The sequence below is a fragment of the Phascolarctos cinereus genome, unplaced genomic scaffold (assembly GCF_003287225.1).
Source record: "Phascolarctos cinereus isolate Bilbo 61053 unplaced genomic scaffold, phaCin_HiC Scaffold_5;HRSCAF=322, whole genome shotgun sequence".
In the NCBI taxonomy this organism is placed as follows: Eukaryota; Metazoa; Chordata; class Mammalia; order Diprotodontia; family Phascolarctidae; genus Phascolarctos; species Phascolarctos cinereus.
The window spans coordinates 365,363,946-365,385,082 of record NW_027555958.1 but is presented as its reverse complement, the minus strand read 5'-3'; the positions used below and the strand labels follow the sequence as shown (position 1 = coordinate 365,385,082).

Here is a 21,137-nt window from a genome sequence, read left to right as displayed (position 1 = left end):
CTATGCAATGGACACTTCCAGATGACTGAGAGTTATGCAGTCCCGGTTTAGGAAGCTCCTTCAGGACTTTCCTTTGGATTTCCTGTGAGTTCCAACCCAGGAATGTTAAAAATAAAACAACAATAACCACAACAACAAACAAGAGCAACAACATACCAGAGTAATATGGAGAAAAGGTTATTATAATGGTCAGACTAAAAATATATGACTTCAAAAAGGACATCTTTATGTAGAGATGTAATACATAATGGGGACTTGGAATGCAAACATATTTCTCTGAAGTTGTTAGTTGGTTCTATGAAAACACATCATTAGTCACAACAATGTTATAGGGAACTTTAGGGAGTTTTCACCTTGGAAACTAAAACACTAGTTATTTCATAGAATCAGAAAATCAGACATTTGGAAGGGCCCCCACCTTCAGTTACCAAGGTCGTCCAATCCCCATTTTATGTTAATCCAACCTCAGGTCATTCAGTTCCTTCCCTGCAGCATGAATCTCCTCTGTAGTTAAAGCAAATGACTGTCCCTTGTCTGCCAGGAGATGTATTAATTCCTGAAGCCCACCAGCACAAGGCAAATAATTGCTTGTCCTGTGATTTGTGTTTTGTGGCAAGTAGCCAAATGAAATTATACTGGGATTTCATGACGTAACAATGGAGTTTGGTCATAATGATATTATTGAGAAATCAAGTTGGTAGAGGCAACTTTGTATTTTAATGCAAAATAAATCACTATGATCTTAATTTCTTTGATTATAAGATAACTTTTTGCTATAATACCAGACTACTCTTTTCTCCTATTGAAAGTTTCCTTCTTTCCTTCCTTGCTTCCTTCTTTTTTCCTTTCTCTTCCTTTACTTCCATTTCTTTGCTTATTTCTTTTCTTTCTTTTTCTCTTTTACTTTCTTTCCTTCTTCCTCTTGATTTTTTTGAGACTGGCTATCCCTATCTCTCCTAGGCTGGAAAAGTAGAATCTGCTTCCAATCTATATGTAGTTAAGAAGTGCAATTTCCTTGGAAGCTTTAGCTTGCTCCATTTTTCTTACCTGGATCCTTTGTAGTTTTCCACTTCTTAGGCAGCCTGGTAATCCTTTACTCCAATGGGCTCACCATATTGATGCCAGATTTAATGCATTCATCCAAGCAACATTAGTCCTACTATAGCTTAGAACTCCTAAAATCAAGTTATCCACCAGCTTCAACCTCCCCAGCAACAGGGACTAAAATCATGTGTCGCCATGCCTGACAGAACCAAACAGTTTTAAAAAATATTGTATATATTTTTATAACTTTAGTTTTTCATTTGTATAATGAGGATAATGATTTATCATCTTCTAAGTTTATTGTGAGAATAAACCAAGTGTTTGTAAAATATGTTTAACTCTTCGAAAGAATCTAAGGAAATGAAATTTAGACAATAGTCAACAATAAATAAACATTTTAAATGGCTGCTATATCAGAGGCATTGTGGCTAGGGATATAAAGAAAGGGAAACAACATTCCCTACCATCAAGGAGGTCCCATTCTAATGGGACAGAAAACATGCAAACAACTGTGTACAAATAAGCTATGCATAGGAAAAATTGGATATAATCAACAGAATGAAAGCTCTAAAATTAAAAAGTATCAAGAAAGACTTCATGTAGATTCTATAGAAAGTGAGATCTTAGTGGGACCTTGAAAGAATCCAGAGAAGCCAAGAGGCAGAGATGAGAAGGGCATGTCCCTAGGGGCAGCTAGGTGGCGCAGTGGATAGAGCACCGGCCCTTAAGTCAGGAGGACCTGAGTTCAGATCTGGCCTCAGACCAAACACTTGACACTTACTAGCTGTGTGACCCTGGGCAAGTCACTTAAGCCCAATTGCCTAAAAAAAAAAAAAAAAAGAAGGGCATGTCCCCCAGTCATGGGGGACAACTAGTGAAAAGCCCAGACTTGAAGATGGATTGTTTTGTTCAGGGAACAATGAGGAGGCCCAGTGTCACTGGATCACAGAGTACAGGGTAATGATGTTTGGGTGTAAGAAGACTGGAAGAGGAAGGGGAACAGGTTTTGAAGGACTTTGAATGCCAAATAGGATTTTATATTTGATCCTGGAGATGACAGGGAGTCATTGGAGTTTATTGAGTGGGGGAAGGGAGTGATATGGACAGACCTACACTAATTCAGGACGATCACTCTTGTTGCCTTTATGGTTGTTATTCTGAATAGTAGACTATCATAAACTGCTGTTTCAAGTCACGGGTGAAATCTGATCACTATTTTCAGTAAAGTAAGCCTATTTCCTGGGTAAAAAGTTAAATCAGTAGATAAGTCCCTCTGGCTTTAGCTTAGACATGAGAATCGTGCATTTTTCATGAACTGCCTGTGAGTCAAATAAAACTCTCAATCTCCAGAGCATTTAATCTGAAACTGACAAGTCCAAACAGCTTAATTGTATTTCATTCCAACAAGGCTCATATGGAAGGTTAAAAGACTGTTGAATCCCTAATTTAGTTGAAATTAAGACTGTTTTTCAGCTATCTGTAGTTAGGATGCTCATGTTTCAAAGGAAAACCCTCTTGGGCAAAAAGTAGCCCTTTAAGAGCTCTCCAGTTTGTGCCCTGAGGAGGCATTAGGTACAAGCAGTAACGGTTAGGTGCAACCCATGTCCCTGTGGTGGACCGGTTAGCATTATTAACAGTTGAAATTGCTGAGTCTCAATATGCTTCTCTCAAAGAGCTATTCACTGTTTAAAGAACTGTAGCTGAGGATTCAACTAGGTAATCATTTCATTTCACTAGGTGAAGTGCATGATTAATTAGACCATCATTGACTTCATTATCAAGTGGGAGATTTGCCCCTTGATAAAGGAGAGCTACAGGGCTATTTATGGCACGTTTGTATGTTTGCACTGTTTACAACTTCTACAAGGACATAAGGAGAAGGGGTGGACTCATTTGCTATCAGGGCCTGTAGGAAAAGAGGGCTCTTTGTTTATTACAAAAACCATGAATTTGCATTTTAAATCTATATTTCACTGCTGAGCATAAATCATTGAAAGTATTGCTCATGTGATAAAAAGTGTGGCACAGTGGACAAAGGGTCCAGGCCTGGAGTCAGGAAGACCTGAGTGCAAATCTAGCCTTAGGTGCATACTAGCTGGGTGACCCTGGGCAAGGAAGTCATTTAACCTCTGTTTTCCTCAGTTTCCTCAACTGTAAAATGGGAAAAATAATAGCACCTACCTCTCAGGGTTGTTGTGAGGATCCAATGAGATAATAATTGTAAAGCACTTAGCACAGCACCTGTCACATAGCAAGTGCTGTATAAATGTTAGCTGTTATTATTATTATTATCATTATTATTATTATTATTATATTTATCTTTATCCACATCCCTCCCAATGGGCAGCTCCTCCCATCAGGTCTGGCTCCCCACATTACACTTCAGTTGCTGTCTTTAAGTCTTTTAGCAATCTCCAAAACACCACGTCCAGTAAACTTTTCTCTGATTTTGTCTTCTTTGACCTCTCTACAGCATTTAAAACTGTTCAGCATCTCTTCCTTCTTGAAATTCTCTTCATCAGCACAGTGTATAGAGCACTGAGCTTGGAGTCAGGAAGACCCAAGTTCAAATCTGGCCTCAGGCACTAACTAGCTGTGTGACCTTGGGCAAGTCACTTAACTTCTGTCTGTTCCAGCCTCCTTGATTATAAAATCAGGATGATGATAGCACCTACATTGTAAGGTTCTTGTGAGAATCAAATGAGATTATATTTGTAAAGCACTTAGCACAAGGCCTGACACATAGTGAGAACTTAATAAATGCCTATTTCCTTCTTTCTTAGCTTTGTGATAATATCCAGAAGGGTTATCCTTCTCTAAAGGTTCATATTCATTCTTTTCTTACCTTGTGGAATGCCCTCCCTGGATGTCTGGGTGACAATTGGTATCTTTTCTATCCTTCAAGGCCAATATCAAAAGCCAGCTCCTCCATGAAACCTTAAAATGATCATTTACATCTGAAGTGGTCTCCCCCTCCTTTAATCCAATTTTATTTGTATTTCTCAGGGGTATTTATTTATATACTTTATTGTAATATAAGTAGTTGTGTACTTGATTTCTTCTTGAGATTGAGGTAGGTGCCTTATACTTTGAACAAGATAAATGTTTAAAAAAATTTGTTGAGTTAATGAATGCTCATTAGTCAATCAATAAGCATTTATTAAATGACAACGATATGCCCAGAATTGTTAATTATTGGGTATATAAATGCAACCATCTGTAGTCATAAGGAGCTTACATTCTACTGGGAAAGAAAAGTAAATATCTGCCGAATATATTTAAAGAGAATAAATACAAAATAGTCAAATACAAGGTCGCTTGAGAGGGAGGGTACTAGCAGTTGGGGGATCAGGAATGATTTCGAATGATTTCATGTAGAAGGTGAGGCTTGAGCCGCATCTTGAAGGGATTCTCTGAAGCAAAGATGAAGTAGGAGTGTGTTCCAGGCATGGGGCATGACCAAGGCAAAGGAATAGACATAAGAGAAGGAGTATCTTGTATGAGGAAGAATGAGAAATCCAGTTTGGTCTGCTGGATCTCAGAGTTCGGGAAAGAGAGTAGGATCATTGGATCCATTTTCAATGAGTCTAGAAAGATAGTTTAGGTGCTGATGGTTTTAACAGCTTAGAAAAGTGAAAGTCTCTGCCCTCAGGGAGTTTGCCTTCTCTCTAGGGAGATAACATGTACATATACTGTGTAGTTATATAAAAAAATGCCTGCAAATGACTCAGAGGATGAGTAAAGACACTGATAACTGGGAGGATCAGGAACGACCTCATATAGAAGGTACCACTTGAGCTAAACTTTGAAGGGGGGTAGGGACCCTAAGAGGACAAGTAAGAGAGGAGAGCTTTCAAGGCTCTTATGTGGAACAGCAAATACAACATCAGAGAGATGGAAAACAGAGTGTGATATATGAATAATAGGAAAGCTAGTTTGATGATATGTAAATAAATAGGTACATACAAGATCCATGCAGAGTAGATTGAAGGTAGACTTAGAGGAAAAGGTACTAGCCATTGGAGAAATGAGTATCTCTTAGGAGTGGGCACTTGAAATGAGTTTAATGAAAGGGATTCTATTAGGTAAAGGATAGGAGGGACAACATTCTAGGCATTGAGGACAGCCTGTGAAAAACTACAGAGATGGTAAAATGGATCATCATGTGAGCAAAACAGCAAATAGGCCAGTATGACTGGAATATAAAGTGTGTGAATAGAAATGTATGATAAGATTGGGAAGATAGGGCTAGCTCAGATTGTGAAGAGTTTTGTATGCCAAATAGAAGAGTTTACATGTCTCTTTTGGAACATGCTGGAATTTATTGAGAAGCAAAGAGATATGTTAAGACTTTAGGTAAGGCTTTCTAATGTCTCCTTCCCAGGTTCACCAATTCCCATTTCATATGCATGTGAGTGCTCTACTTATACTTTTCCCCAGTTCTGCTACATACTATGTTTGCGTCCTTCAAAGATCACTTTAGCTTTTCAGACTTCACTTTTGTTATCTGTAAAATGAGTGAGTCAGAGTAGATGACCTCAAAGGTCCCTGATGGCTATATGACTATCAACCTATGACCTGTTAAAAAGTCTTACTATGTCAGCCCTTACTCAGCAAACTCTAATGGCTCTCTGTTATCTCTAGGATCAAATCTAAATTATCTTTGACATTTAAAGCTCTTCATAACTTTCTCCCTTCCTATCTTTCCAGTCATCTTTCATATTACTCCCCTCCATGTACTGTATAGCCCAGCCATACAGGCCAATTGGCTGTTCCTCACACATGATGATCCATATCTTATGTCCCATGCCTTTGTACTGGCTGTCCTTCATGCCTGAAATTTGCTCCTTCTCTTTTGCCTTTTGGAATGCCATATTTCCTTCAAGACTCAGCTTGACTACTGTGTTCTTTTTTCTTCCCACTTAATAGCATTTTATTTTTTTAATTACGTGTGAAGATAATTTTCAACATTCAGTTTTATAAGATTTTGAGTTTCAATTTTTTTCTGCCTCCCTCCCCACCCCCTTCACAAGACAGCATGCAATCTGATATAAGCTACGCATGTACAATCATATTAAACATATTTCAACATTAGTCATCTTGTGAAAGAAGAGTCAGAACAAAAGGGGAAAACCACAAGAAAGAAAGAAAAAAAAGAGAGAAAATAGTATGCTTTGTTCTGCTTTCAGACTCCATAGTTATTTCTCTGAATGTGGATAGCATTTTCCATTATGAGTCTTTTAGAATTGTCTTAGATCACTGTATTGCTGAAAAGAGCCAAGTCTATCAAAATTAGTCATTGCACAATGCTGCTGTTACTGTGCACAATGTTCTCCTGGTTCTGCTCACTTCTCTCAGCATCAGTTCATGTAAGTCTTTCCAGGTTTTTCTGAAATCTGCCTACTCATCATTTCTTATAGCACAATACTATTCCTTTACATTCATATGCCACAACTTGTTCAGCTGTTCCCCAATTGATGGGCGTCCCTCAATTTCCAATTCTTGGCCACCACAAAAAGAGCTGCTATAAATATTTTCATACAGACCTAGGAATGCTATTTGAGCAGGGGCTTTTAACCTTTTAACTTTTGTGTCATGGACCCTTGTGACAGTCTCATGAAGCCTATCGACTCCTTCTCAGAATGGAGTTTTTCAATGTATGAGATAAAACATATAGGATTACAAAGAAAACCAATTATATTGAAAGTAATCAAATTATTAAAAATCAGCAAGTTCCTAAACCCAGTATTAAGAATCCCTGATATAGAGGGAACTACAGTTTGTTTTAGGGAAATTAGAAGAGCAGTGAGGAAAGAATTTTCCTCCCTTAGGAATAATACTTTGCTCACCTATTGTACTTGACTTTATGACTTAGGACAAGCAAGTTCCTCAATGGCTATGATTCAATTTCTCTACATTTTTATCTTTTAAAGCCATTATACCTCCTTTCCTTGCAGAAATATGCAGACAAATATGATCACATATGTGAATTGCATTGGGCTTTTAGGGAGACAGGCCTTTTGTATATTAAAAAAAATCATCATGAGAGACAGTGTAGCATAGTGGATACAGAGTCAGCCTTAAACCTAGGGAGGACCTGGGTTTAAGTACAGTCACTGACAAATACTGGGGAGATGTCATTTAACTTATCAATGCTCTAGGCTGCTTTATAAAATTATTAAGTTACATAGTAGTTGCAGATCTGTTATTTATAGAGGGAGTTTGCTCACCTGGAGTTCCCTACATCAATCATATCATGGGTCCTGTCCTTATCACTGTCACTTATATAGTGAGCCAAAGCTGGTATCTTTGATTTTATATTACATTAGGAGGATGCTGCTGCTATCACGGCAGTCAGGCTATGTAGTATAAATTTCAAAGCTCCAGGACAAAGGCATTTCATAACTTATTAACTACTATCTTGTTTTATTAAACATGAAATTATTAACTCACCAAGATGCCAATTCATCTGAGTGGATTAGAGGTTGTCACATCCTGTAGGGATTATAAGAAATATTATTGAGATAAATTTTGGTAACTCTTTTGATTATAACTAAATATATTAACCTGTATTAGAATCATAAAACTAGTTGAATACAAATGTAATTCTTTTACTTTAGTAAAACTTTCAAACTCATATGAGAGAGATGTCAACCAATGTGTGAATCCAAATACTTTGGGATGAGAAAAATTTCCCTCCCATCAGAGGCACAACACATACCTTTTTGTGTCTTTTAGCATCAACTAAAAGCCCTCGGAATTTTTGAAAACTTGAGGCCAACTTTTGAGCTGCTTCAAATGAGTTAATGACAAAGAAATACCAGTTAACTGTACCCCCCATATTCCATAAATTTTCTCCAGAAAAGTTGTGTAAATAAACTAATATTTACAATGGAGCAGTGCTACCTCAAGAGGTAATTTCTCCCTCTTGGGAGTTCTTCATACTGGGTCTAGATGCCCATTTCTCAGGTATGTGATGAGGGGGATTTCTTTTGTCTAGTATATCTTTTGGATCTACTTTCTTTGATTTGAATTACTTCTTATAATTCTTCCTGTGACTCTCTTGATGTTACCCTGATTTCTCCCTTCTCCAAGCTAAATATTCTCAGTGCCTTTAGCTAGCCTTCGTGTGATGTTGACTAAAGGCCATTCACTTAATAAATGTCTTTTGGATTGATATTCAATGCTGATAGTTGGTCTGAATCAGTATAAAAATAATGAAATAATCTAAATTATTGCACACATTTATTGCTAAAAATCATTCTCTTGATCTACCCTTGCAGAGAACCTGGCAATAAATGAAATGAGGCAAATCACTTCTCCCTGTTTTTGTCATGGTTTATCCAAGGACAGCAGACTTAGTGCTTCAAATCCACAGCCTTTCCATCTCGGAAAAAGAACTTACCAGAACTTATGCTTCATTTTTGGAATCCAGGGTCATCTCTGAGCTATAATGAAGCATTATAGTATAACTTCATGAAGGAATCTCTGGTTCAATGTTTATTACGCATATTTTGTACATTTTTAATATAAGTTCCTCTTATATAAGGTATTGTGTCTTGTGAATTACCAGTCCTCTCACTTGGTCTTATTTCCATGTTTTATATGTTGCTCTCTATATTTGAGATACAAAGAGACAGGAGAAAATGGAAGAAGAGAGAGAGAGAGAGAGAGAGAGAGAGAGAGAGAGAGAGAGAGAGAGAGAGAGAGAGAGAGAGAGAGAGAAAGAAGGAGTGGGAGAAGCAATTTTTTTCCTTCCTTATCCATTTTCAATTAAAGTCCTTCATCAATATCAATGGGCCTTCCACTTGGGCAGCTAAGGTCTTCAGTTATTTGCTTTGAATTTCAATTTCATAATCTTCAGTGATATTTCTATGTTACTTTTGGCAGTATCATCTGTCCCCACATAAACCATAGGGAGTAGATAGTGATTATTTGATTCGACAAATTTATAGACAACCTCTGTCATGTTCCAGATGCATGCCCCAAGACAACAGCATTTCTCTTTCTTATTTTTGTCAGGTTGACAAATAGCAACCTTGCTACCACTACTTCATGGAATCATTTGGCAAATACTTATGTAAAATGATAAATCTTTCTAAAAAGAAAACATTGCCCTCTAATTTTTTGTTTTGCAATTTTGGTACAGTGTATTGTTGTACAGTGTTTACTGTACTCAGTAAAAATAAACAGGATTAGGTCTATTCAACATTCTATAGTAACAGTTTGATATACCAGTGGTGTGGAGGAAGATCATAATTACAGTCTTCAGGTAGATTTGGGGATATTCTGTAGATGGTGATAAGGGAATGTTCTCTGTTTCTATTTAAGACATTACAACAGGTAGCAGAAATCACTTGAGTATGGTCATTGAATCCATATTATTAAGGATAATGATGTGCATAATCAAGGCTTCAATGAGATAAAAAGGGATCTAATGTGGATGAAAGGTGATGAGATGGGACCCTCCTCAGAAGGTTGAAGAGCATGAAGGGGGAGGATACTTCCAGTCAAGATGACTGCCTGTGGAAGCAGACCACCCAGAAAACCTACACTAGCAATGCTCCAACATTAGCAGCAGATCAGAATTTTTTGTTCATTTTCAGTCATGTATAACTCTTTGTGACCACAAGGGAAGCCTTAGAAAAAAGATGTTGGAGTGGTTTGCCATTTCTTTCGCCAGCTCATTTTATAGATGAAGAAACGGAGGCAGACCAGGTTAAATGACTTGCTCAGGGTCACATAGTCAGTAAGTATCTGAGGCTGGATTTGAACTCAGGTCTTCCTGACTCCAGGCTCACTGCTTTACCTACTATACCACCTAGCTGCCTTTGCAAACAAAATTAATTAGAAACTACAGTGACTTTTTACATAACAGAACTATACAAAAAGTCAGCAATTATCCTATAATTAAAAAAAATCTGGATAATATGATTTAAGGTATAATAAATGAAAACTTCCCAACTATATTAGAAGCAGAGCACAAAGTAAAGACAGACAGATTCCACAGATCACTTCCTAAGAGATATTCTGAAATGAAAAGTCCCAGGGAAGACTCAGCAAAATACAGAACTTATGGGTCAAAGGAAAAAGCAACGCCAGTAATCAGAAACAAAATGTTCAGGTACCAAAGATCACACAAGACCTGGCATCTTCTATTTTAAAGAGGAGGAGATCTTGGGATACAGTATTGCACATGGCAAAAGAGATATGCTTACAACCAAGAATAACATCTTACAAAGAAAGTGAAATCTTACATGGGAAAAATGGATTTTCAATGGAGCAGAGGATTTTCGAGCATTCCTGAAAAGACCAGAACTGAATGGAAACTTTGAAATGCAAACACAAGAGACAGATGCACAATAAAAAGGTAAATTTATTTGTAAAGTTATAAGGAATAGTATCATGATGTAGTCCTGATATTCTAATGGTATTCCGTTAGAGAGAAAAGGAATATGTTCCTTCAGAATCTTAATGCCTTTAAAGGGTATACTGATGAAGTTAAATAAGAAAAATAGAGGCCTTAGAGTGGGAGTAGTTTAGTTCTTTTCTGAGGGCTTTTAAAAAGATGAAAAGGAACACATTAGTATAGGTCAGAGAAAGTTGCTAGAAGAATGTATAAACATGGAGGGCTGAGGAAGAGGGCTTAGGACGAATCTCATTCTTATCAGAAATGGACAAATGGACAAATACACATCAAACTCAGTGAGGGAAACAAACATGGATAGGGAAGGTAAATAGTAGTAGGGAGGGAATGTCTATAAGTGAAACGAACTTCCTGATCTTGAACAGGGCTATTAAAGGGAGGAGGGGGGAGAGCAAATAATTACAGTCTAAGGGCATGACCATCAGTTGGGAAATGGCTCAACAAAATGTGGCTTCTAAAAGGATACCCATCAATTGTGGATTGACTGAATAAACTGTGGCATATAAATATAATGGAGTATTATTATTCCATAAGAGATAATGAAAGTGATAACTTCAAAGTATCTTGGGTATACACTGATGCAGAGTGAAGAGAGCAGAGCCAGGAAAATTATTTATACAAAGAGAGCAACATAGCAAAGAAAAACAACTTTGAAAGATTTAAGAACTCTGCTCAATTCAATGATCAGCTATGTTTCCAGATAGGCTCAAAGTGCAAAAGACACATTTGTGGACATGGCCTATGTGTGGATTTGTTTTACAAGACTATGCTTCTATGTTACAAGGAATTTGTTTTCTTTCTTTTTATTTTAATTAGGGTGTTAAGAAGGGGGAAGTAGCAATAGTGATGACAGAAAGGAAGCCATTGAAACATTTTTAAAGTGTACAAAAGGGGACAGAAGGAAGTTCAGAAGGAAGCACAAACAGGAAGTTGTAAAATGGCATGTGGAATTATTATTTACTCCAAAAAATAAGTAGTAGGAAATAGAGATTAATAATCCTCTTTTTTTGTATTCTTTAGTACAGAAATATTCTTTTTTTGTTGTTTAAGTTCAGAAAAAAATTAAGAGAATGGAAAGTGAGAAAGGGAAGGAAAATTCTACACTTTGAGCTCAAAAAACAGACTTCTGCTTTAGGAGCTTAAAGTCTGAGGTAGAAGATTGTGGGATATAGAAATTTTAATTATATCTAGTCTGTATGTGCCCCGACCTGCAGGGCCAGTATACGTGGGGGGTCGAGGAGGACCCTGGCTGAAAGGAATGGGTGAAAAGGAGGAGTGAGACCAAAAAGATGGTAGGCAAGGTCTAATTTTATTTTTGAGCGTTACAAGCTTATATAGGGCAAAAGCGGGGAGGGGCAAAAGGGGAAAAGGGTGGCCTCCGGGACTTTCCAGGGGCGGTGTGGCACATCTTGCGGTTAGCCCTGACAGGAACACGTTATGGTACGGTTTGTCCCGGAACAAGCTGCTTGGGGTGTGGTAATCTCACGGGGTTAGGGGCCCACTACCAGGTGCTGGCCTCCAGCATGTCCCCCTTTTTTATTTAGAATAGCAGGTGAGAGGCCTGTCTTAGGCTATGAGGTCGGCGTCCATGGTCAAGGCGCATTGGTGGCAGTAGTCCCTGTCTTAGGCTAAGTGAGGGGACCCCATGATGTTACCCACCATGGCCTCACTCTACTCCCGTCATGGGGAAGCAACTGCAGCCGCGCTGATCTTTTTTTGAACATGGGACCTCAATATTCCCGTCATGGGCTCTCTCACAGCTGCCAGATCACTTTTTATCCTTAATATTTCTCCACCACCGCGAGCAGCGAGATTCCGGATGCACGAGCTTCGAGAACTGGAGACCCTCTTCCATGGTATCAGTAGGATCTTCTGACGAAGCAAGTTGGTGGTAATGGATATTGACGGTGTTTTTAAGAGAAGCCTCAATCTGCGTCTTAATGAAAGAGGTTAGTCTGGTAAAGGCCCAAGGTCCAAAAGAAAAAAGTAGGAGGAGACCAATTAAAGGTCCAAGAAGAGGGAGGAGGTATGGGAGGACTCCATTCAAGCCACTCCAGAGGGGATTTTCAAAAAGTTTTTGCGTCTTTCAATCAGATCCTCTTGCAGTTTTTTGATTTTATCCCGCACTATCCCAGATTTATTTGCATAGAAGCAACATTTTTCTTGTAGGGCTAAGCAAATTCCCCCTTGTTCTGCCGTGAGTAAATCTAGGCCCCTCCTATTCTGAAGAACGACTCCCGCCAGGGAGTCAATTTGGTCTTGAAGGTCATTTATCGTCCCCGAGAGGGTTTGCACATCATTAAGAAATTGATGGGATAGTTTTGTATATGAATCAACAGCAACTCCTATGCCGGCAGAGCCGGTAGCGAGTGCCCCTGTAATCCCAAGGCCAACAAGGAGGGGGATAAATGCAACAGCCCTCTTGGGTCTTCCAGTAATATAATCAAAACTGGGCAGTGGGACAGGCTCATCTCCCGGAATGATGTCGATATCAGGGAGGATTGAAATTTGTGTGCAGAGTCCTGTCCAATTCTGGGGGAGGCAGAGTAGGCCATATTTCCCCCACAGGCGAAAAGTTGTCCCGGCAGGGGACAGAGAGGTTCCTGTGAGGTATAGTTTTTGACTTCAGAGCAATTAGCAAAGGTAGCAAAACCAACATCAATATCAGCAGTGGAATTCTGAAATGGGGCTTGGATACAAGGAGAGGGGCGGAGACCAACAGGTTGTACCTTAAAAGGTGGACTAAGTGTGCAATTTGTGGATGTGGAGCCATTTTTGGACATCAAAGCTATGGGCATAGGTGTGCCAAGGGCCATACACAGCCAGCAATCGGCAGCCAAATCAGGGTTAGAGTAATTAAGGGCCTTAAGTGTTGCTTCAAGGATTTCTGAAGTTTGGACATCTAGGTCCGTTCCCCGGGGTTTGGGCAGTGCAAGTGGATGGTAATGGATGGGGGGGGTACATACTCTTAATTATTTCGTTTATACGTTCCCTAACCTCATGTTCCCTAATTTGGTCTGTAGGGCCACCCCCATCAGAGATATGGACAGGTGCATGAAGGGGCCAACAGACATTTTTTCCAATATTTTCTTTACGACAGGAAGCCTGAGCATACTTATTGGTACTTCCACGTAGGCCTTGGCTAGTTATATGCGCCCAGTCCCCTCCTGTGGAGCCACCATATTCTCTTTCCTGTATTGTAGTAAGATAGACTGTTCCTGAGCTGCCACTGCACTGCTGGGTAGAACTATAGCATGTGGAGTGCAAGGCCTCAAGGTAGTTGCAATCACTGGGGCAAGGCCCGGGCTGGCCACCATTCGGAGGGATAACTCGGGGCTTCCTTACGCATTCCCACTTGGGTTTGGAGACGCCCGTGATAGAATGACGGTAGGCGAGGTAGGCTGTCTTTTCCCCGCAGTCCACTTCTTGCGTGTAGGTGGCGGGACGGACAGTGAACGTGCCCCCGCCGCAGTCACAAGGGCTTCCAAAGAGGGCACGGCTGAGCGCTACTGGGTCAGGAGATTGAAAACCACCGTGGCTCCCACGGAACAGGAGGAAAATTACGAGGATCGTCATTTTCTGTAAAACAGAGAAAGAAAACAGAGGTGTCTCAGGGGGGTGTGGTTCCCTGGACGGCATTATGAGTTTCTGGCTTGTCCATCAACCTAATCAGCCTTTCAGGCAACCATCTAGCATTTTGGCACTTTGAGTCATAAATACAAGCATGGCCTTTGCCCCAGATTAACACAGGATCAGGGCCCTGCCATTTGCCAAGCAGGGGATCTTTCCATTTTGCCTGAGCGTAGGTTTGGGCCGTAGTGGAATGCCAAAGGCGGTCTGCGGCACTCTTTGCCGCAGTGTCCAGAGTGAGAAAATTTAAAACAAAAAGAGCGTGATTGAGCAATGTTTTGGCATTGCCAGCTCTGGGATAAAGAACTTCCCTCCCTGATTGTAATTTCAGGATCATGTTTTTCAGTGTCTGATGGGCCCTTTCCACAATTCCTTGCCCTTGAGGATTATAGGGTATACCAGTAACATGCTTAATATGCAACTGTGTACAAAAAGATCTGAAAGAAGAACTGGTATAACCAGGGCCATTATCTGTCTTAAGAATTTTGGGCTGCGGGAGGACCGCCAAGGCACTAAGGAGGTGATTAATGACATGTTTGGTGGCCTCTCCAGGTTGCAGGGTGGCAAAAATGAAGCCACTGAAGGTATCAATGGACACATGAACATATTTAAGCCGACCAAAAGGGGGATAGTGAGTGACATCCATTTGCCAAAGTTCCCCGGGGATAAGACCTCGGGGATTGATGCCATTATGAGGTTCAGGAAGGAGGGTCAGGCAACCAGGGCACTGTTTCACAATCTGTCTGGCTTGTTCCCGGGTTATAGGGAACTTGAGACGAAGCGTATGGGCATTCAGGTGATGCAGCTTGTGGGCTTGTGTGGCAGCCTCAACAGGGGAGGCAGACAGAGCAAGCAGAATGCGACGAGTTACTTGATCAACCTGATCATTCCCTTCAGAAAGAGGACCGGGGAGGTCGGAATGGGCACGAATATGACCAATGAAAAAGGGGTGATCGCGGGAGAGAATTAGAAGCTGAAGAGTGGCAAAAAGAGGAGACGCATTAGTGGAGGGACGGATATACGGGACGGTTTCCAATAGAGGGACTGACTGTGCAATATAGGAACTATCAGTATAAACATTGAGGGGGCCCGAGACAGATTCAAAAACCTTAATGACCGCTGCGAGCTCTACCAGCTGCGCGGAGGTGAAAGGGGTGTCAAAAGAGGTGACCTGTCCATCAACACTAAAGGCTGCCTTCCCTGTGGCGGAGCCATCAGTGAACGCCAAATGGGCGCTCTCTATGGGCTCCGCTTTGGTGATCCTTGGGAAGACCACGGGTGTTTTCTGAAAGAACTGAATGAGCTTATCTGAGGGATAATGATTGTCTATAGCTCCCATATAGGAAATGCAATTAACTGCCCAATCATCATCATTCTGAAGCAGCCATTGAATCTGCGAAGCAGTGTAGGGGCAAACAATATGATCTGGTTCCCGACCAAAAAGCCGAAGGGCTGCCTCTCGGCCGAGGCGCAGGAGCCCCGCCGTTAAATGCGGGTAGGAGGAAAGGATCTTTGTAGGTGTGGCTGGCATATGAATCCAAAATAACGGATGTTCCTGCCACAATAATCCAGTGGGGGAAAAAGCGGTGGAAAAGATTAAGAACCAAAGAGGTTTTTGAGGAGCGTAATAGCCAATATGTTGATGAATGGCTTGCTCAATTAAGGCAAGGGCCTTACGGGCCTCCGGCGTGAGAGAGCGGGGTGAATTTGGATCGGAGTCTCCTTTAAGAATATCAAACAAGGGTCGCAGTTCCCCTGTAGTGATCTTAAGATATGGCCGAAGCCAATTCAATTCTCCCAGTAATTTTTGGAAATCATTAAGGGAGCAAAGGTGACTCACTCGTAGGCGAACCTTCTGGGAGAGAATGCGATTCGTCAAGAGTTCAAATCCCAAGAACAGCTGGGGGGGGCAGGTTTGCACTTTATCAGGGGAAATATTAAGGCCCCGATATTCCAACGCCTTAATGAGCTCCTGTGATACCTGAGTCAATTCCTCATTATTTGGTCCTGCAAGGAGGATATCGTCCATATAATGGATAATATAAAGCTTGGGATACTGCAAGCGGAAAGGATCAATTGTTTGGGCAACATATTTTTGGCACAGCGTAGGGCTATTAGCCATGCCTTGTGGCAAAACTTTCCACTGAAAGCGCGGAGAAGGGCCCACACAATTGGTAATAGGAACACTAAAAGCGAAGCGCTGACAATCGGAAGGGTGGAGGGGAATGGAAAAGAAGCAATCCTTAAGATCAATTGTAATCTTAGAAAAATCTTGCGGTATGGCTACAGGGGAGGGGAGCCCAGGTTGAAGGGCCCCCATAGGAATCATAGTTTTATTGACGGCCCGTAAATCATGTAAGAGTCGCCATTTACCTGATCTTTTTTGGATAACAAAAATGGGCGTGTTCCACGGGGATGTAGATGGTTCTATGTGACCTGCAGCTAGTTGCTCCTGCACTAAAGCAAGCGCTGCCTCCAGTTTTTTCTTGGGTAAGGGCCACTGGTCTACCCAGACGGGTAGGTCATTTCTCCACGAGATCCTATCTGCCTGGAGTGCAGGAGGACCCGTGGCCCTCACGAAAAATGGTTCTGATTATCTGGGCTCTCACAACCAAGGCCTGCTCGTCCTTTTCTCCCTTCAGCAACAATGGGGACAGTTGCCCTTGACCTTTCTTGCCTAATCCTTGCCCTGGGAGAAATCCCTGGGAGAGCATTTGACGGGTCACAACGGTATTTGGGCTGCACATAATTACCCCCATCTGTGAAAGAATGTCCCTTCCCCATAAGTTGACAGGTAAGCCGGGGATCACAAAAGGCCGAACAGTCCCTTTATTTCCTTCTTTGTCTTGCCAAGGCAGCCATTGAGAGCTCTGTAGGGTATTGTGGGATTGACCTATGCCCTGCAAGTGTGTCATGGATGGTTGAAGGGGCCACGAAGATGGCCAACTGTCTTTTGAGATAACAGTCGAGTCAGCTCCTGAATCTAATATTCCTTCAAAAAGCCTGCCTTGAATAAAAAGCGTAAGCATGGGGCGGTCTTGGGAAATGGCCTGGACCCAATAGATGTCTGAGGAACCAGGCTTGGAGTGGCCTCTAACAGTGGCGAGAGCAGGGTATGGAGTCTGTAGGGGGAGCGGGAGAGCCTGCGCAAGGCGTTGTCCCTGACGGACAGTGAGGGGCCCTTTCAGGGTTGAGGCAAGTATCTGAATTTCCCCCGTGTAATCACTATCCACAATGGAGGGGTGAATCATGAGGCCATTAATAGTAGCGGAGGCGCGACCAAGGATGAAAAAATAGAAGTCAGGGGGCGGGGGGCCAAAGATGCCTGTAGGAATAATATGGACGCCACCCTCAGGGGTCAATACTGAGGTGGAGGCGGCACACAAGTCCACCCCTGCGCTTCCTGCAGTGGCTCTGAAGAGTGGGTGTGGACTGGCTGATCCCCGAGGCCCGAACAAAGGGGTCGACTGGGGGGCCCGGGGCTGGCCCCTCCGACCGTTTCCCTGTAAAGGGTGGCCATGAACGTCTGTAGTTGAGCGGCAGGTATTTGCCCAGTGTTTCCCTTTCCTACACCGAGGGCAGAGGGTGGAGGGTTGGGAAGCCTTATTGCTGATTGGAGCGGAGGGAGTGTCAGGGGCACTAGGGCACTGTCGGGCAAAATGGCCAGGTTGACCACACCGGAAGCATGCCTTTTGGGAGTCCCCGGTTTGGAGAGCTGCCCCTATGGCCAGATGTACGGCCTGGGACATTTTGGTAGTGAAGGGATCTACATCTCTGCACATACGTATCATTTCCTCTAATGTTTTATCTCTCCACTTCCCGCGTAAGGCAGACCGACAGGCATTGTTAGCATTTTCATATGCTAAGCGTCTCACAAGCTGATCATTAGACGCTTCTTGCCCTAAGGTTCGTTCAGTTGCTTCCAAGAGCCTACTAACATACTCAGAGAAATCTTCCTGAGTTCCTTGTACGATCTTATTAAGCGGAGCAAGGGGGGATCCAGAAGTGGGCAAGGCACGCCAAGCCGCGAATGCAGCATTGGCGGTTTGCGCCAAGAGGCCTATTGGGAGGCAGCGTTGTTTGGCCTCCTCTGCGTATTTCCCTTGACCACTCAACTTCTCATAAGTCCACTTTAAAGCGGGGGAGCCAGGGGATTTTTGGTTGGCTGTAGCCATGGATTGGCAGCGGTCGAAGAAATCTGCTTTCCATGTCAAGAACTGCCCCCTTGAAAGGACTGCCTGTACTACACGAAGCCATTCTGCCGGCAAGAGATATCCTCCGCGGGACATAGATTCAAGAGCTGAGAGGGTGAACGGGGCGTTAGGACCATAGGACTTGACGGCGGCGTTAAGATCCTTAATCCCTTTGAACTGCAATCTCCTATATTCTAACCGCTGTCCTTCCTTTTTTCCAATTGCCTTCCTCTTCCCCTCTCCTGTCCCTCCCCCTCTCCCTCGTCCTCTTCCCTTCTTCCTCACTTTCTTCATCTCCCTCCCCTTCACTGGCAGAAACTTCCTTGGGGTCGTTGTGTGGGGAGTCAGGCTGACGAGACCGGGTCATAACAGGGAATATCATGGGCTGCGCCTTTTTAGATTTTTTTATCTCTAGCACTGGCTCTGATCTTTTTCAGGGGTTTCTGATGTAACTGCGACCTATTGGGGGAAAAAATGACAGAATTCTGGAGGGAGTGTTGCAGGGAACTCAGTTCCGAAGAGAGTTGTGCATATTGCTTTTGTAGATCTAAGACTTCTCGGAGCTCCTTAACTTGAGTGGAGAGTTGACTTCTGGCGGATGTGAGGGCTGAGGAAGTGGGAATGGGGGGCAAAAGCGCAGGAGCGCAAGTCTGGGATATGTAGGGAGGGGGTAGGTACTGGGGAGTTATGGGCCAGTCCGGGTTATTATATCGGGCGGCTTCTTCCTCCAGTTCCGCCTCGTCCCCGGGATCTAGAGTATCAGGGTCAGGATCTCCTAAAGGAGGAGTTTTGTGTTTTGCAATTATAGGCAGTGTTAAAGGTTCAGTAGCCGGGACCGTTTCCACAGGGAGGGGAGGATAAAGAGGCTTTGGAGGTTCCGGCGGAATGGTAATGACCACGGAGGGGGGTCTAGGGGGACTTTTTCCCACTGATTCTAATGACTTTGTAGAGGCGGTTCGTGATAAAGGGCGCTGTAGCGATTTAACAGAAGCTGCCCGCGACAAGGGGCGTAAACAAAACTCTGCCACCGAAAGGAGTTGGCGCTTGCCTGGGTCCCCAGGGGCAGATTCCACTATGTCTCTGATGATACCCCAGTAAGAAAAAGCCGAGGGAGGGACCGCCTCTGGCCCTTCAGTTTGCAACTTTCTATTGAGGTCTCTCCCGACCTTCTGCCACTTTCCCGGATGAATATCTGGGCCGGTAACCATAAACCAAGGGCAGACCTCATCTACAAAAAGAAAGAATTTCAAAAGGTCCTTTTTCTTAACTTTAACTCCTCTCTCCTTAAGGGCATACTTAAGGTCTTGGATAAAGACCTGCTCCTTAGAAAGGTTGGAACCCATGATTAGAATGAGGCGGACGAAAACTCAACTTACCAAAACGCAGGGGCTCTTCATGAGCGATGAGAAGGAGGGGGTCGCGACGAATCGTTTCTCAATGCTGGTCCGCCTGGCAGAAATCCGGACCTCGAGCCCCACGTTGGGCGCCACTTGCCCCGACCTGCAGGGCCAGTATACGTGGGGGGTCGAGGAGGACCCTGGCTGAAAGGAATGGGTGAAAAGGAGGAGTGAGACCAAAAAGATGGTAGGCAAGGTCTAATTTTATTTTTGAGCGTTACAAGCTTATATAGGGCAAAAGCGGGGAGGGGCAAAAGGGGAAAAGGGCCTCCGGGACTTTCCAGGGGCGGTGTGGCACATCTTGCGGTTAGCCCTGACAGGAACACGTTATGGTACAGTTTGCCCCAGAACAAGCTGCTTGGGGTGTGGTGTTCTCACGGGGTTAGGGGCCCACTACCAGGTGCTGGCCTCCAACATGTATGTATGAAATTCTGTAGGACAGCTCTCTAAGACTATGAATTGCAGATCTGCATTGGCAGTCATATTTAGCTTTCTCTACCAATTTAAATCCACTTAAACTTTGATTCTCAGTGTTCTCCTACCCTCACACTTTGAGAATCACTTTTCCCATGCATAGACTACTAGTGACATTCAAATATTAATTCTTCTAGGGCTTGCAACCACTCCACCAGATGTTAAAATTGCTCTTGGTGGGGAAAGCATTGAAACCAATGACTCAGTCTCATTGCCTGGACAGTAACTGGGTGTACCTGGTTCTACATAATATTTTGATTCTCGCTCTCTGTTGTTCAGTCATTTTTCACTCATGTCCAACTCTTCATTGACCCCATTTGGGATTTTCTTGACAAAATTACCAGAGTGGTTTGCAATTTACTTCTCCAGCTTATTTTACAGATGAAGAAACTGAGGCAAGTAGGGTTAAATGACTTACCCTGGGTCACACAGTGACTTTAGTAAATGTCAGTAAGGCCAGATTTCAACTTAGGAAGATGAGTTTTCCTGACTCCAGGCCTGTTGCTCTATCAACTGTGCTACCTAACTGCCCTTCTCACTCTCTGAAGGCCTTCTAAATCAAGGTTTTCCCTATAATCAAACCAACCCTCAGGGGCTCCCAAATCAGAGACACCAATATAATTGCTAAAGATTTTGCTCTCATCATATACTCCCACTGCCTGGGTTCTCATGACTGAACATACACATATACATTTACTCTCACAGTCATTCTCTGACTGTAACCACCATTCAGCAGCAACTCAACTTCAATCACAATGCTAAATTTCTGTCTATATTCTATATTCCAAACCCAAAGAACTTACTTGTTAACTACACCTATAGATTACCAGCATCTAGTCATTGTCAGAATTTTCCTTATCACTCAGAGGATAATTGAACTGATGAGCAGAAATGGTTCCCCTTATTAGATTCACAGCTATAGGGTTGATTTCTTGTGTTCTTGTTTCTGTTATTGTAGTGGGTGTGCAGAGG

At 42.6% G+C, this 21,137-nt stretch overlaps 2 protein-coding genes across 4 annotated transcripts in view; one reads left to right on the top strand and one right to left on the bottom strand.

The window, feature by feature from the left end:
• Nucleotides 1–21,137, top strand: part of KCNK2 (potassium two pore domain channel subfamily K member 2) — a 193,907-nt gene that overhangs the window by 79,036 nt on the left and 93,734 nt on the right. The window lies entirely within an intron of this gene.
• On the bottom strand, nt 13,238–19,902 carry LOC110222681 (uncharacterized). The gene is made up of 2 exons (XM_021007788.2): nt 19,671–19,902; nt 13,238–14,050 (listed from the first exon to the last, which is right to left on the bottom strand). The coding sequence occupies exons 1-2, from the start codon at nt 19,689–19,691 to the stop codon at nt 13,349–13,351; spliced, it is 723 nt and encodes a 240-aa protein (XP_020863447.2). The 5' UTR covers nt 19,692–19,902; the 3' UTR covers nt 13,238–13,348.